Genomic DNA, 16954 nt, shown 5'->3' with positions numbered 1-16954 from the left:
GAATGAGGGCAGAGAGGGCATCAGCAAGTGCTGCAGCCAACTCTCAACACAGAATTACTGGAAGCAGCAAATGTAGGGAGATTTCTCCTGCTGTAGGACTGTCTTATGTCACACTTCCCCAGGCCTGACCTCTTTTTCCACTTCCAAATTGCGTGTGGGTGGAAAGTGAGGATGTTAGTGTGTAACTGCACAGTGGGTCCATCAGGCTGGAGGGCTCATGAAAGTCCTGCGCATATTCCTTGTGCCTGCACAAGCCGTTGGATTAGCCAAGCCATGCAGCTTGGATGTTTTTGGGACTGAGCACACACATAAACACATGTGGGTGGGATTTCCAAAGTCCTGTCCAGCATTATGTGACGTCCAAGGGCAGACTGCGCATTGTGCCCAAGATTTGGAATAATACGACATCTGCCAGCGGAAAATATCTTATACGATACAGGTCAAAGCAGATTAAAAAGGCCCAGATGAATTTATATGTATGAGAAATACATAACATAAAGGACAAATAAAATGGGAAGCAGGTCACAGGACTGTGGTTTGAGTCAGCTGTTTCCAGCAAACATGATCCCTGGGAGATTATGGTGGTTATAGTTCCTGCAAGAGGTTGGGGAATGCTGCCACGGGAGTGATTTGCTGCAAAAGAACGAGGCTGGGAGAAGGAGGACCAAAGCCCTGAGGCTGTGGTGCAGGGCTACACAGCACTGGTGCTTCAGAGGCAGTCGCTTCGCAGAGGCTGCGGCAGGTCTGACTCACTTATCTGGAGGCTGAGGTCTGTCGAGCAGAGGGTCCCATCGCACACAGTGTACTCCTCCTGACACTGCTGCTGGAGGTGCCGGAGAATCTCTCTGGACAAGAAGTGGGCTTCAGCTTCCCCTGACTCTGCAACAGGAGACAAAACCCGCCTTCACTGGTTTGGCGTGAGGAAGGGGTCTGGGCAGGGAGCACAGCCTCTGGGAGATTCCTCAACATACACAGAATTGCCCGGGAAGTCAAAATATGGTTCTTGCCTCCCTGCTCCCCACACCAGAAAAAGGAAACTAAACATGAAACGCAAGAAAAGAGGTAAAATACTGGCACTGTGTGCTGGATTCCCAGCAGTGCTCGTTGTGACGGGAACTACCTTGCTGCGTGGAAATGCTTCTTCCTATCAGGGAGTGCACTGAATTTGCTTTGGAAAACAATGAGATTTATTTCAGTGAGAATCCAAAGAGCTGTTTTCAAGCCCTGCTGCCCTGGGGAGGGAGATGGGGAGATGGGAAATGAAAAGGGGAGGAAAGACATCACGCCACAGCATATACATCCTTCCCACTGCCAGGGAGGGCTTTAGAGTCCCTACCATTTCTCCCAGGAAACTCAATGTTGATGGGAGCCAGTCCTTTCCCCTGAAAGGCCGTTGTTGTATTTAGTGTTTGGCAGGGCATTCCTGCTGCCCCAGCGGTGAGGCCTGCTTGTCTCAGGTGTCCTTGGGGACTTCAATAGGCACCAGCTCTGTCTGCATCCTCCTTGCTCCTTTGAGACCGCCAGCAAGAAGTCCTTCTGTGTTGGGAGACAGCCCCTTCCCCTGCCGTGGCAGAGCCCCCCACCATGCCTGTGGGAGCAGGGATATCAGCCAAGTGCTGCACGGCTCCTGCATATTTCCCCTCATTTGCTCCAATCCTAGATCACTTAAGAGGCCCCGAGAGCAGAGCCACTGTGCTGGGTGCCCCTACCCTCCTCCCCTGCTTGCTCACCCTCATACGCAATGAGCCGGTAGGTGCCTGCACACGCCTTGGCACCTTGCAGGATCTCCTCCAAGGTCCTGTAGAAAAGCTTGGCCTGCTCCACGCGGTCCTCCCGGCTGAAGGCAGCGCACTCATCCTGGGACATGGCGTGGAGAGACTGCAGCGGGGTGGCATACTCCACTGCACAGTGCCTGAGCTGCAGGAATGCAAGAGGAAGGCATGGGAGAAGCAGAGCTGAGCCCCCGGCAAAGGGGCTCCTGGGGAACCCTGGCCCTGGGCAGAGTCCTTGAGGCGAGGGCACCTCTGGGTCCCCAGGGAGCCCCGGCCTCCCGCTCAGCATCCCTCCATCCACAGCAGCTCCTTGGCCCACTCTGCATGGGTGCTGCGTGCTGGGGCTGCCAGGACGGCGACAGCAGAGCAGGCCCTGGGGCTGCGCTGTGTCCAGCAGGACAAGGGGGGCTGACACGGCAGAGAGCCAGCTACCACCGTGCCGTCTGCGTCAGACAGGCTCAGAGAGCTGCCTCTGTCCCACATGGTCCGGGGCACAGCGACCAGCTTTGCTGGTGCTCCAGAAGAGGAACCCAAGCCACAACCCTGGGGATGATTTTCCCCATGGAGTTTGGATCCCCATGGAGACCTCTCTTCCCAGACTCATTTCTGATCACACCTTCTTGATGGCTCTTTTGCTAGAGAAGGGGAAGCCTGAGCATCCTATGGAGAGTGGGAAAACAGAGAAGAGGGTGAACATTGGCAAGATAGAAAGCTAGAAGAAGGCTACCCCCCAAAAAAAAAAAAATTGAGGAGAGATTTGTTAAAGCCATAAAACTTCCTCATAAAAATCAGTGTTGAATACATCAGAGGCAGAAGCTTGCTAGGGAGTTAAGAGGGCTGACAGATGATTGAAGAGCACATAGAGCTTTCAAAAAGGCAGAGAAGTGACATTAATGCTTTGCCTCTGCAAATGGGGCAGCACAGGCAGATGCCTGCAGAGACCAGCCCTGAGGAACTGTCTCAGCCCAAAGCAGCTGAGATGACGTAAGATGTCAGCCAATTGCTGGGCCCTGCTTGTGTCCTTCTGGAAGAGCTGAGAACGGACTACCAGAGGGTCTGATCCACTAATCAGCTCAGAGGGTCGCAGGTGGGACATTAGCTACCAGGAAGAGCCCTGCGAGGGAGCAGGTTACCAGTAAGTCTGATACTTAACACTGGATAAATTGGCAGAAGCGTATTAAAAGAGAGAGGTAGAAGATCTCTGGGTAAATTCAGAGCAGTGGGAAGCACTAGTGGCCTTAGAGGGCAGTCACCCCAGTGACGAGGGAGCTGGAGCAGGCCCTGAAGATGGGAGCTGGCCATGCCACATATTCACGAGTGAACCAGCAGCGAGTGGAGGTAACTGATTTTACTGATGACACAGTGGGTCAGGACAGGTCCAGGCTTCAGAGCTGCTGGAGCTCACTTGGTACCAAGTGACTCAGCAGGGATTGCTAGATAAAACATGGCATGAGAGTGTGCAGCGTAACGGGAAAAATCCAGTGGTGCCTGTACTTCCCCAAGAACAGGGACTGCCCTGTAGGAAGAGGCCCAGGAGTCTCTGCAGCCAGGGCTTTGAAAGCAGCAGCTCAAAGCTGCCATCAAAAGGCAGATTAGAAGGAGCCAGGCGAGAAGCAGTGCTATGCCACTGCCTCCAACTGTGGCAGTGCCAGCAGGACTAACGGGTGCACCTCTGCTCCCCCCCTCCATGGGCGCAGGGGGCTGAGACCAATTTGCCTGGAGTCATAGAAGGGGTTGAATGCGAAGGGAGGGGTGGAGTAGTTTAGGGGTCGTCAGCTTGGAAAAGAAATGACTGGGGGAATGGGAGGGAGTCTAATTAAATAACGAACCACATGGGCATTTTCAAGCACCTTTTCACAACAGAAGGAAATACTCATTCACTGCATGGCAAGTGACACCGTGGAACCCACATCTGCTTTTTTGTTAGTTTTCTGCTGTTTTCCTGAGTTAAAACAATTCATGGAGGGGTTAAGTGACCCCAGCCCCCCCGCAAAGGCTGAGCCTGGGAGCATGCAGCCAGGAGGAAGGGGTGCAGATGGCAGGCATGGGCAGGACCTCCCCATCTTACGGAAGACTGCTGGAAGCTGAGACCATCTAATGGGAGAGGGGTCACTGTCATGTCCTTATGGCCACTGCTGGGACAGGATCTGAGGCCAGAAACACCTTTGGGCTGATGCATGCCGACTGCTCTCCTGACACTTCTCTCAGCATACCTTGTTGTCTTCATCCCTGATTGCGTAGAGGCTGTGTTTGTAGACTCTTCTTTTCGTGCCAGCTCGGGTCAGGGTTGTTTCGGGGAGGTCCGTCAGGTACTGGATGTTGCTGTCAGCTTTCTCTAGATCGTCACAGATGTCACAACTCAGAGGGACCAAGATGTGGAGCTTCCAGGTCTCCCTGCGTGCCAGCACATTGGGGTTGGCTCTGCTGAATTTCTCCATTGACTCTTTCAGGCCTGGTGGAAGAGAGTGTCGGGAAGAGGTGCCTGGAGTGAGAACAGCTGCTCTCTAGTTTGCTCCCCATTTCCCTGCTAACACTGTAAAAGTGGGAGGATTGTTATTAGGAGCTATTTCTATCTGTAGGAGTGATAATGCAGGGAAACAGCTACGTACGTGGCAGAACTATTTTTAGGTACCCAACATAATAAGACCAGGCGAGCCCATGAGCGACGTTCTGCTTGGACCGCTCAGACATCTCAGATATTTCCACAGCTGAGGGCTTCTGTGGAGGGAAGAAAAGAAACACTAGTGATGAAAGTGGCTGCTTGGGCTCTTCTGCAACAGTCGGCTTCCCCCCGGGGACTAGAGAGAGGCTGCCATCTCCAAACAGCTCTGGAGAGGGAGCAGTCCTGCTGCTCCTGAGCCCTCACCGCCCGTGCAGCCCAGGTGACCCACTGTGGCAGCCCAGTGCCTGCCTCCTCCCCGCAGATGAGGAAGCTGATGCTGGAGTGAGCCTTCTGGCTATACCATCAGTAGTGATCATGCGTGCTAGTGCAGTTTGCCTGTCTGCCCAGCGCTCCCAGAACTCAGGAGGAGGCACCCAAGCGTCTACCGGAGAGCTTCTCCAGTAGGGATGGTGGGATTTCCAGGGCCACTGATGGCCCTTGCCAGCTCTGTGTGTTCGTGTAACGGGAACTGGGTGTCCGAAGCCCACAGGCACCTGAATGCTTCCCTCCCCAAAGCACCTTTCTGTAGCCTGGGTGATCTTTTTCTGCCTCTGGCTCTGCCAGCGTAAGGCGGAGCCTTCTGCGAGGCTGCAGATGCGCTGTGCAGCGCAAGTGTGGCTCTGCCGCCTGCCTGCTAATTAACCCTTTGGAGACGGTGCAAGCTACCCTTTCCCCCCCAAGCACTAGCTTGACTGACAGGTTTAAAAATACCCATGTTTTCGTCTCAGTCAGGCTTTGCCTGCGCCGGGGCTGGCGCCAGTGCCCCAGGGCGGCTGCGCTTATTAGAAGTCTGCCTGAGTGCAGGTGGTTACCTGGCCCTCCTGCCGGGACGCACGGCAATATTGGGCTGAGGAGCTCAGCTATTCAGGGTCGAGTTAATCAGACGGTTTCTCGCACAGCAGGGCCCCGAGGCGGCCGGGCGGGAGCAGCGGCGCTGCATGCAGGCGGGCTGTGCGTGTCGGCAGCCAGCGAGGGGCCAGGCGGAGCTGGGCTGCGCGCCCCCGCGGCCCTCTGCCCATCGGCAGCCCGGGGATCGCCCACACGCCCCTGCCCCCCGGGACAACCGCTGCCTGTGAAGTCTGGCCAGGCTGGAGGTCGCTGGAGCCTTACGTGGAGACCGAGGGCCAGGATCAGGAGCTGGCAGAAGCAGGCCAGGCCGAGGTGGAGGCCGAGCTGCTGCCCATCTCCTTCGAGAAGAGCCACGTGGGCTGAGCCGCAGACAAGCAGCAGGGTCACGTGCCAGCGCAGGGGGAGGCAGGCGCTCAGGGCCCTCCGGAAGCTGCCGCGGTGCCTGCGTGGCAGAGGGACTCAGGTAACAGGCTGGCGCCTCCCGCCTGCCCTCCCCGGACCCTGCGGCACGCCGCCCCTTGCGCGGTGCTGGGACGCGCTGCCCGGGGCATGCTCCCCCCTCCCACCAGTGCTGCCCATCTCCTTGAGCCGTACGGAGTCCCGGGGCAGGAGGCCTCTGCTCGGAGCACCCTGGGGTGCCCTCAGCTGGGACGGGCCATGGGTCTCGTGCAGCACCTGTTGGTCTCAGAGAGGAGCAGATGCGATGTTGCCCTGGACAGCAACAGACTCATTATCTCCAAAAGCCCTGTGTCCTCTGATGCCTGAAGTTGGGAGAAGACTGGGAGCTGAGACTTATTGCCCAGGCATTGCAGGCAAAGAGCAAGCTGGGGCGCTATAGCCTAGAAGGGAGGGAGAGGTCCATAGACACAGGGGAACTGGGAGGGCAGGAGAGGGGGAGAGGAGGAGGAGGAAGGGCTGAGAGCTCAGTGAGGCTGATGGAGAGCAGCATGCGCTGCCAGAGGACGGCAGAGTGTCTGTGTGAAGGGCGTGCATGGGGAGAGAGCAGGAGCAGGTCTCCACAGGACATGCTATGGCCGTGGCTCCAGGGTGGCCCCACGAGCCCAGGAGACAGCCCCCCTCTGTGCTGGCTCACCTGGCCTCAAGGTGGAAGATCTCCTCTGCAAGGTAGCAGGTGCCCTTGAGCAGTGCCCCGATCTGAAGGGCCGCGAAGTGGGAGGTGAGGATGCGGGCGATGCACGCCAGGGGCTCCCCGGTGAGGTACAGTGCCGCGGCACACAGGGCCAGGAGGATGTATGCGGCACGCTGTGCTCGCCCCTCTCTGGCCTTGGGGATTAGTGGGGCAGCGGGGTTGCTTGGTGTCCCTGGTTCGTGGGCCATCTGCAGCAGAAAGGGGTGTCAGCAGCGCCTGTTGTGCCCCGGTACCCACAACAGCACCTTTGCGAGTGTGCGCAGCCAGAGCTCACTGAGCACCCCAAAGAGTGCAGCAAAGCTATCCTTTCCCTTGGCTCGCTCCTGAAATGCAGCCACCTCCGGGGAAGATCCCACATGTCCTGAGCAGGGCCACCTCGGGGTTGCAAACACAGCGCTGTCCCAGGGGCCTGCCCCAGCCCTGGGCTAACAAATTGGCCCCCAGCCCCCAGTACCACCAATCCTATCCCGCTTTCCTGGCATCAGCAGAGATGGCACCGGAGCTGCCCAACACTCCTCTGGGACGCTGGCCCCCACCAGCTGCCCCCTGCATGCCCAAATGGGCTGGCAAGTGAGATCCTGGCTGGCCATCCCACTCCCGAATCAACGCCAGCCCAGGCCAGCAATTTCCGCTCTGTACCTGCAGGGCCGTCGCTCCTCTTGCAGCACTCGCCTGAGCAATTAGCAGCCGCAACAACGGACGCTGCCTGGGTTTCGCGCGCTGCAGTTAATGAGCTCTGTGTCCCAGTCTGGACAACTGCAGCCTCCGGCTCTTTTTGGAGGCTGCTGCTGTGGCCAGTATCCCAGAGCCTCCGTGCTGTACAGGTTTCTGGCACCAAGGGTGGAGCTGCACGGTTCCCAGCAACCGAGCGCAGACTAAAATGAAAATGAAAATGAAAATGGATGGAGCTACCCACAGCTGCAGGCAGTGCGGAAAGCACTGCAGCCCTCCCACACTGGGCACTCACAAGCTCTCTGGGCAGCAGGAAGGCCAGGCACTGGGCAGGGCAGGGGGACTTACCAGGTTTCGACATGCAGGAGTTTACACCTCCAAAAAGCCTCAACATACCAGTCAGCTCATAATGGGGCTAAACCAAGCTGGAATGAAAAAGGAAACCAGAAACCTTGGATTTGTTAAGTGCAGCAGGTTTCCAGGGGTGAGCTGGACCTCAGCAAAAGGAGATTCGTTCTAGCAAAGAGCCTGGAAGGAGGGTGATGCGCAGCAGCCCGGACCTGCACCCCCCCATGAAGCGTCAGGAGACAGCAACGCGCAAGGCAGTGCCCATGGGCACCAGCAGCACAGCAGGGCTTGCTGCAGCTGCGCCCTTGCTGGCGAGGCTGCTGCCTCTGTCGGCCTCACTATCCCGCTCAGCTGCCGGCCCCCTGGGAGGGATGGAGAGGCATCACCTGGGTGGACAGCGGTGAACCTAGGAGAGTCAAAGCTCAGCTGGAGTAGGAACCAGTGGGAACCGGCGAGAGGTGTGAACAACAAGGAGAGTTCCTAGAAGTATATTGGCAGCAGAAGGAAGGCTAAGGGACACATGGGCCTGCTGCTCACTGGGGCAGGGGTCCAAGCAACCAGGGACCCCAAAAAGCCTGAGGTACTCAAGGCCTTCTTTAACTCAATTTTTACTGTTGAGGTTTGCCCTCAAGCCTCCCAGTTCCCTGGTCCTAGCAGCAGAGTCTGCAGGAGGCATTACCGGCACAAGAAGATTGACTTAGGGTGCACCCAAGCTAGCTGGACACACACAAGTCCATGGGACCTGGCGGGATGCACCCAAGGGTACTGAGGCAGTTGGTTGATGCCATTGCGAGGCTGCTCTCCCATATGTTTGGAAGGTCATAGCAATCCTGATGAAAGGGAAAAGGCAAATGTCACACTCAACTTCAAGTGGGGCAAAAAGGAGGACCTGGTGAACTACAGTCTGCTCAGCCTCACCTCAGTCCCAGGGAAGGTAATGAAGCAAATCCTTCTGGCAGCCAGTTCAAGCACCTGAAGGACAAAAAGGGCATTGGGAACAGCCAGCAGAGATTTACCAAGGGCAAATTGTGCCTGACCAACCTGATTGTCCTCTACAAGAAGATAGATAGCCATGTGGCTAAGGAGAGAGCAGTGGCTTACCCTGACTTCAGCAAAGCCTTCAGGGTGGTCTCCCATATTTACCTCATAGCCAGACTGGGGAATATGGACTAGATAAGTGAGTGTCCAGAACATGCTCTGGGTGAGATTTCTTTCTGTCCAGAAATGCCCATGGAAGCAGGGAGACTGGCAAGGAGCCCTTGCAGACCTAGAGACCTGCAAGCACCTTGCCAAGAGGTCTAAGCAGGCTGCAGCAGGCACACAGCACAAGATCTTGATTCAGACATGCCTACAGGTCACATTTAATTCAAGCATTTGCAAAACAAAAGGGTGGGAAAAAGTAATAACTGCACAGAGAGACTGATGCTGTGCCACCTGTGCTTGTCTCAAGGTCGAGGAACCTTGTTTTATTAGTACCTTAGAAAACCCAACAAACCTGCTTTACGGGACATTTGACTTGTTTTCCTAGTCTGGGGAGGGCTTGCTGATCTAGCTCAAGTCCAGGTTTCCTCTTCAACATAAAGGCTTGTTAAAACATCAAGCAAATCACCTTCTCCTCTGGCACTGAGCTGTTCCTGCCTGCTGGGGCTGTGTGGGCCACCTCTGCCTGCCTCACTGACCATCTCTGGCTGGCTTTCGTGGCTGCCCTGCACCCCACGTCATCCCTTCTACTGGGACCTCTTAGCAGCTGGATTGCACTCCTGTGTGTGGAGTCTGGACACCTTCTTTCAGTTCTGCCTTCAGAGCACAAATGCACGCATTATTTCTGTCCCTTTCACTTCTGCTTTGAGCCAGCCTTTGCCCCACAGCCCCAGACCCGCTGCTTACAGAGCTGTTGCCAGGGTACTAATTACAATAAAAGAGCAGCACGAAAGAACCATTTTGACTGCTGCAGGCTGCAGAAGCTGACAAGACTAGAGAGAGATGAGGATCAGAGCAAAGAGCAACTGCATCCACAGCTCACAGGCCAGTTGCAGATGTGGACAAAAGCTGGGTGAGCAACTTCTGCCCTGGCTCCTGAGAATTGCCCTGTGCAGGCAGGCACCTCGGAGACAGTGGGGAGAGGGTGCTGCTTGCAGCATAAAGGACTCAGCTTGGCATTTTTCCTGGGAATTTGGGCCTTGAAAGACTGTTTGTATGCATTCATAGCCCCTCTCCCAGCCACTGCTCCTGGGGTCTCAACCCACTTTGCATCACCTCCACCCCACTTTGCTCCTGAACAAGTTTTCTCCTGGCTGCCCCAAGCCTTTGCAGACTCTCTGCCATGCTGCTTGTGGTGCACAGCTTGGAGCAGAGCTGTGGTGCTAGGTCCAAAAACCAAGTCTAGGCTCTGTGAATGGGGTTTGAACGTCTCCAGTGGAGACTGCGACATCTGACTTCGCCTCCCTGTAAGCCAGTGTTGGCAACCCCAGCCCTTGCCTACCCCATGATGGAGCTTGCTGATGGGTGCCGGTCTCTCCCCACTGACTCCCATGACAGGCAGCTACTCAGGAAGGGTGAGCTAACCCTCAGAGAGCTGCTGGGTGAGACATGTGCCACCATGGGTTTCCTGCTGGCGTCACCTCTTTTACCCAGGGGAGTCACTTTCTCAAGGTCTCTGTGTGATGCTCTGTTTAGACCCAGATGTTAGTTACTGTCTCTGTGCATGCAGTGTTAGGAATCCTAGTAGACTTGCCTCCATCAGTCGTACTCCTCTCCATGGGCTGAATTAGCCCCGCAGGGCAGAGCAAGACTCTGCTCTTGGGATCAGCTGCTGCACTGCAAACCCTCTGGCCGCAGTGTGGAGATTGCCTCCCTGCTCTGGACATGGAGAACCCAGCATTGCCCAGCACCTTGGCACAACCAGCAAGAAGTGAGCACTGAGGATGCCTGCGTTTTCCTCCCTGGGCTTTTGCTTTAGTTGATATGTTACATTTCCAGATTGTGCCTTGTTTGGTAGCAAGCAGTAGGCAGGCTGGCCTCTTCTTAGGGATTGTCTTTCCATAAGCTTGGGAGTTGATAAAAGTTCCCTCTTTCGGTACTTGCTGTTATTCACTCAAGGAGAGGAAACAGGAAGCCACATATTATGCCAAAAGATTTTACTGATGTGTAAAAAAACCAGCAAGCCGTCTCCCCAAACCAATGTAATGGCACTTCCAAACAGGCTAGTGCTGAGAGCTCTGTTTGAGATTCAATTGGGCAAAGAAATCAATCTATAAAATGCACCCACTCTGCAGATCCCATTGAGATTAGAAGTTTCTCACCCCAGAGGTTTTTAAAAAACTAGCGTGACAGGAAGTGCAAACCCTTCACGTGACATGTGCCATGGCATTTCACTAACCATGAAGCTGCACGGGCTTGCTAATGTGTGCGGCTCCTAGCTGCAGATGTACATAGTCCTGGCTGGGCCAGGGGCACACATGAAGCGTGTCAGCTCACATCTAGGCCTGGGCAGTGGCTTTGCACCCCTGTGGCTTTTTCGGCTGCTCTGTGGTACAAGGTGGATTAGCTGCTTCCCCAGTGCTGAGATTCAGTATATCGGCCCTGGTCAACAGCAACCGGCAGAAGACAAAGAAAGGATTTTCTTGTTTTCCCCTCAAAATGCAGCTGCTTTGAGAAATAAGGAGGACAGGGCTGCTGCCTGCTCTGGGGCTGCTTTGCGCACAGAGAGCTGCCGTCTACGGGAACGAAGGGTGCTCCGTGCCCTAGCTTGGGGGGCTGCAGGCCTGCAGCAGAGGGTTGATGCTGTCTGTGGGAGTGAGCACAGCCGAGGAACGGACTCCGTGCACTAAGGGCTGTGCTGTATGGAGGGACGGTAGCCCCCTCCTAGCTTGCATGGGGAGGCCAGGGATGGAGCAGGCAGCAGGGCTGCAGTGAAGGCTCTGTGCTGTGCTCTCAGCCCATGGCACAGCAAGCTTCCCAGGGCTGCTGTGGGGTGCCGGGCTGGAAGTGGGGAGAAAACACTGCCTGCACTGGGCAGGAGACCGGCAGGGTGAGGAACAAGTTGTGCTGGGGAGCTGGGCCTGGCTGCTGGCCCTGTGGGAGGCTGGAGCCTGTTAAGAGAAGGTCCTGGATGTACGTGGTGCCTCCCCAACCAAAAGCCGGTCCAGGAGCACAACGTCTTCCCTAGCATCTCCCAGGCAAAGGGCTGCTTCTGGGGCAGGCAGGCCAGCAGCAGGCCTAACGTAGCCTGCTCCTGCTGCAGGATGGGCACTGCAGCAGCAGCTTGCTCGCTCCCCCTTTTTTGTGTCATGTGCTGTTGCCCTGCAAAAGCCAACAGAGCTGTTGGCTTCAGCCCCGTGACAGCCTTACACAGGGAATGCCTGCAGGGACAGGAGTCAGATGCTAGACTGCTGTTATAAGCAGCTTCAGGTCCTTTGGCTCAAAAGTGCTGCAGCTGGGTCTGGTGTTTTAGTACCGCAATTGCAATGCCGATGTACCCTCAGGGATCCTGCTCACTGCTGGTGGTTGCTTTATGGTCCACCCTAGGAAAAATACAGCACTTTGCTATATGCTGTGTTGCACTGGGCTGTGAACTGGATCAATCCCTCTGATGCACTGAGGAGTCTTCCCTGTGCTGGGTTAAATCTTGCAGAGACAGGAGACCTGCTTCCTCCAGCCCCCAAGCACCCATTGTGTCTCACTTCATCCGCAAAGCCGTTTTGTTGCAGGGCAAAAGAGGTCACAGTCAGGTGACCTGCAGAGGTATAGTGGCCAAAGGATTTGGTAAATGCCCCCTCTGTCCCCAGATTATGTGGGGTCCTGATCTTCGCTCACAAAGTGCACCTGGGGATGGGATACCTTTCTAGGAATGTGACCAGCCTGAAGAATCCTTTGCCTCACCCTGATCCCAGGTTGTGATTCCTTGGCAATGATGTGTTTAAAATGCTGATGGCAGCATGGACCGTGCCTCTGGCTCTGGCTCATGGGGCTGCTCTGCCTGCCGCATGGCCCTTATCCGTTAAGGTTCTTCCCTCCTTTGTGGTGCTGAAGCTTCCTGCCTGGCAGTTTTTATCCATTCAATAAACATCAGTGGATTTCTTACCTGTGATTTATTCAGTCTTCTTTTGATCGCCTGTAAACTGCCAGTGCCTGCAGTATCCTGTGGCAAAGAGCCCCCAGTTGCATGTTAGGTGGGGAAGCTCCTTTTGCTTGTTTTGAGGCAGTCCCAGGCGAGCATTGTCTGGGATGCCTCTGTTTTTGTCCTGGGAGACACAGGGACAGTCAGCCAGCCCCTGTCCCCCTCCACAGATCGCTTGTGGTTTCACAACTCAGCCATCTCTTTACCAGGTTGAATGTTTCAGCTACTCAGTTGTTCTTTGAAAAGAAGCTGTTTCATACTTGACCATCTATATCAAAATGTTCTGAATAGCTCCAGATCATCAGCAAACTTTCTTCCCTCCCTTCTCCTCTTCCAGGTCATGTGTATTAAACAGCCCAGGTCTCAGCACAGATCCCTGGGGGCTCTTATTGAGACACCTCTACACACACATGTACTCCTGCCCCCTGTCATCTATCAGTCACTTCATTTCCTGCCCTTTGTCACCAGTTGCCCTGGCACTGACACTTAGAAAAGGGAAGTGGTTATCTGTGGGTCTTTTCTTGTCTCCTGCTGTGTGTCCTCTGGACACCTGATGCTATCAACTCGAGAATAAGTAAAATGGTCTTAGGCAATGTTGGTCAACCACCTGAAAAGTGAAGGAACAGCTTGTTCTGGGGGAAAAAGGAAAAAGTAGTTTTCATTACAACCGAGTACAAAAGACTCTCCTGCATATTGCTTTTGTTTTCTTCCACCTTCTGTACTTGCTTGGATGTGTACACACCCTTATGATTGGCTTTCTTTTTACAGTTATAGGTAAAGCTGGCCTCAGGGATGAAACCACCAAGACCTTGCTGATAGCTGATGGTTGGTCAGTACTGCAGTCCCGCGGCCACCTGGAAAGCAATCTCACCATAATGCTCCCTGAGTCCCATTCTCTGCAGCAAGGGAGGGAACATCATGCAAAGATGGGATCCCATAGCTGGGGAGCCACAGGAGCCAAGAGAGCATCTTCAAAACTAGTAGTTCTTGTTTGAACCCATTTTTCAGTGACTGTGTTCCCTCTTCTCCTGCAGCAGCAGGCTCATCAGCTTTTCTGGGGATGCCTTGTGTAACAGGGAGGCACAGAAGCCCCAAGTGAGGCCAAATCCTGCTGGTGCAGTGCTAAAAGGCAGAGAAGGAGACCCAACAACTGGTCCTAGAAGACTGCCATTCACACCGCTAAGGAGGATGAAAGGGGGGTAAAACAACTTGTGGATGAGGAGAGGGAGAGAAGAGAAGTATGTGGGGAAGGAAGGAGATCACCTCTCTGAAAAAAAGTGGCAGGGAGCACCATGGGAACAGTGCTTGCAACTACTAGTGATCTCCTTTGCGAGCTCTCAAATGAAGGGAGTCAGACACATGGGGAGATGCTGTACAGGGGTAAGGAGATGTGAGCATGAGTGTGGAGCTCCAGCACTGCAGAGCCTGGATGTGTGAGGGCAGCAGGCATACTGGAGGGCTGAGTAGGGCAGGCCACAGGGTTGGAGGAAGGGGTAATGTCCGGGTGGAAAACAGAGCCAGAACATGAGTGCTGGAAGGGGGTGCCACACTTTCTTTTCCCATGGAAACAGGTGTAATTACATATGTGAATATCTCTTCTTTCCCTTTTCCTCCTCTCTCAGCCACTTACAAGAAATTTCTTGTCACCTTCTTGACCAGGATGTGCATCCAAGAGAGATTTACAGGAGCCCAATCCTGCAGCACAGACAGGTAAGCTCAGGTCAAAAAAAAGGGGTCTCTGATTTATTGTGGCAAATGATGGAGATATAAGTAGGCTGATTAGCATGGGTAGGGTGTTCACACAAATACGCATGGTGGCCTGAATTGCCCAGAATGTTTGCAGCAAGCTGGCAGCATGGGAATGAACAATTTAGGGCCTGTCTATAAGTGTCAGCACTGTCTGGACTTCTGCCCCAAAAGCTCCTGTTTCTCTTTAACCATGTTCCCAGCTTAACCATTCTGTGCTTGCCCTGCTGTTGTCCTCAGTATCCCATGGGGGCTTCCTCAATGCTTGCTGAGCTCAGCAGCTTCCCAACCTGGGACTGAGCTAAAAGCTCCAGGTCCACCTCCCCTTCTTTTATTTTGTTCCTCATATGGCAATTCTCCAGCCTACCGCTGACATGAGCATGGTCACGAGCTTAAGGTGGTGCTAGACTCTGTGATCTTTTGCTCTGAAGACATGGGCCTCAATGAGCTGAGCTGGAGAGGATAAGTCTGATCTTGAGTGACTGGGAAGCGTCTGGTGGTCTTGGGCAAGTCAAGACTTTGTATTCGAGCTTGTCTCCTGTGTCCCACATGGTGGCAGTGGCAGTCTGAGGTTCCCACTGTGGCACTCCCTTTCTCACTCTTCTGCACACACTGCCATGTACTCATAGCTGTTTGTGGGGCTGGGCTGTGAGTTAAATCCAGGTTTGCAACAAAACCAACAAAATCCTGCAAAAAGAAAAAGAAAAAGGCGTTTGGGTGAAGAAGGGGTGGTTACGACTGAAAATGAAAACCATATCAACAAAACAGCATGACAAACTCTTTCAATCTGTAAAAATTGGCAGTACTTCTTTTTCATGTTTGGATCTTTTTTCACTGAAATCTCCATTAATACATTTTTTCTTGTGGAAAAATCCATTAAGTTAAAAAAAACCACCTAAAGCCTGTTTTATTTAAAGAAAAAAAATCTCTGTTTCTTGGACTAGCTGTAGCTTTAAGCACATTTTATTGAGACAAGAGCAAGTCACTTTAAAAGTGACTTCTAACATGTTTTAAAATACTGACAATTCTGTTTTTGAATCATTCAGCACAGGGCAAAGGACTTAGAAATGGAAAATCACTTTGGGGGTTCATGACACTGCCGGGTACTTGGGGAGGCCTATTCTTGTTGAAGATGCCCCACTCATTTGGCCACTGCTGGACTTCTGCTGCCAGGGTCTCTGTGAAAATATGGCCCCTCCACACCTTTCTGTAGCAGAGAAAAAAGCTGGATCAAGGTGGGTTGTATGTGTGTTATATTGCATATGGAGGAGGTGAGCTCTGGGGCTGGGCTGCTGCCTCTGCTTTAACAAACCAAACCTTGCTGGTGAATGGCAGGCATGGTGACCGCTGATGTGAACCTTCTCTGGGATACCTCCAACCAGCCTGAAACCAGATGAGGAAGGTCCTCGATGCTGCTCTTTGCATTGCATGAATTTTCCCAGGCAAGAAAATAAATAGTACTTCCTATGATGGGGATCCCAAGCCCGTAGCATCCATCCTGCACCCAAGTGACACATGCCTTGCTGGCAAGGGCCTGCTCTTTGGTGTCAGGAATACCACTTTCTTATCCCTGCTCTTTTTGTCACCAGGACACGCCCAGATCTGAGGACACCACCACAGGATTGGTGAGCTCTTTGTCCTGACTGCACTGGGCTTAAGTTGAATGCACACTATGCAGTCAGTGAAAGATATGGTTTTGACCTCTCCTGGCCTGCTTCCTCCAGCCAACTTTCCTTGCACTGGCACATGCAATTGTGTGGAGAACCAGGTCAGCTCTCAGCCCAGGATGACAACTAAATCTGGGAGAAGGTAGAAGTTACTTTTGGATCAGATGATCCAATTTAAGCACAACTACATGTCAGAGAGGGTCTAGCTAGTGTGGGGGTGTGGGCAGGACTGCTCATCTCAGTAACAATTTGTAGTTAGATCTTTTTAAGGCAATTGTGAGATTGTACCTTCTGCTTCAACCGCCAGAGACTATGGTGCATAATAATGAAAAAGAGAAGGGCTCCATCCTGCTAGAAACTTGTTACAACAGGTCCAGGATATCCAGAGTACACAGTGTGGAAATTTTCACGGTGGCTTTCATGGCGTAGTGGTCAGGGAATCAGGCTTTGTCCCAAACCTTGCAAAGAAATCACACTCTCCTCACAACCTGACTGCCATGCTGTGGTACAAAAAAAACCCAAATCCCTAAACTCTTCTTGCTTTAGTTGTCTCTTCTGTATCATGGAAAGAAGATGGACACTGCTTCTCTTCAGTGACATCAGTGAGTGTCCCACTGCGATTTATAGTTACAATAACTTCAGCTCAGAGCAATACACTGCCTGTTGGAAATTTTCTTGTGGACAAGGTATGTAGGTGGTGGTAGTAACTTCTGAAGTTTGGTTTGTGGTTGTTTTAGTGTGTTCTTTGCCTTTCTCTAAAGTTTAAGATCTGAGATTGTTCTGGAGCAGGATGCTAGACTTGAAAGCTTTATAGTTTGATGTGTTACAAGAAATCCTATGTTCTGCAATCTCTTGCTCATGTTCTCAGGTTAAACTGATTGCCATGTTCAAGCCTGTGATGGCTTGTGCCACAGGCCAGATTAGCAGAGATCCTGTTACCTTAGCGGATGATGAAGGGCACATCTGTTG

General features: G+C 53.4%; 1 protein-coding gene across 1 annotated transcript; it reads right to left on the bottom strand.

Annotated features, from left to right (window-relative positions):
• Positions 1–409: 409 nt before the first annotated feature.
• TMEM173 (transmembrane protein 173) lies at positions 410–7308 on the bottom strand. The gene is made up of 7 exons (XM_026067870.1): positions 7073–7308; positions 6377–6621; positions 5545–5725; positions 4382–4490; positions 3986–4224; positions 1731–1917; positions 410–879 (listed from the first exon to the last, which is right to left on the bottom strand). The coding sequence occupies exons 2-7, from the start codon at positions 6619–6621 to the stop codon at positions 710–712; spliced, it is 1131 nt and encodes a 376-aa protein (XP_025923655.1). The 5' UTR covers positions 7073–7308; the 3' UTR covers positions 410–709.
• Between the last annotated feature and the right edge of the window lie 9646 nt (positions 7309–16954).

This window comes from Apteryx rowi, unplaced genomic scaffold (assembly GCF_003343035.1).
Source record: "Apteryx rowi isolate R43461 unplaced genomic scaffold, aptRow1 scaffold_264, whole genome shotgun sequence".
NCBI classification, from domain to species: Eukaryota; Metazoa; Chordata; class Aves; order Apterygiformes; family Apterygidae; genus Apteryx; species Apteryx rowi.
The sequence above is the reverse complement of the archived record's forward strand: the minus strand, read 5'-3'. Positions and strand labels throughout refer to the sequence as shown.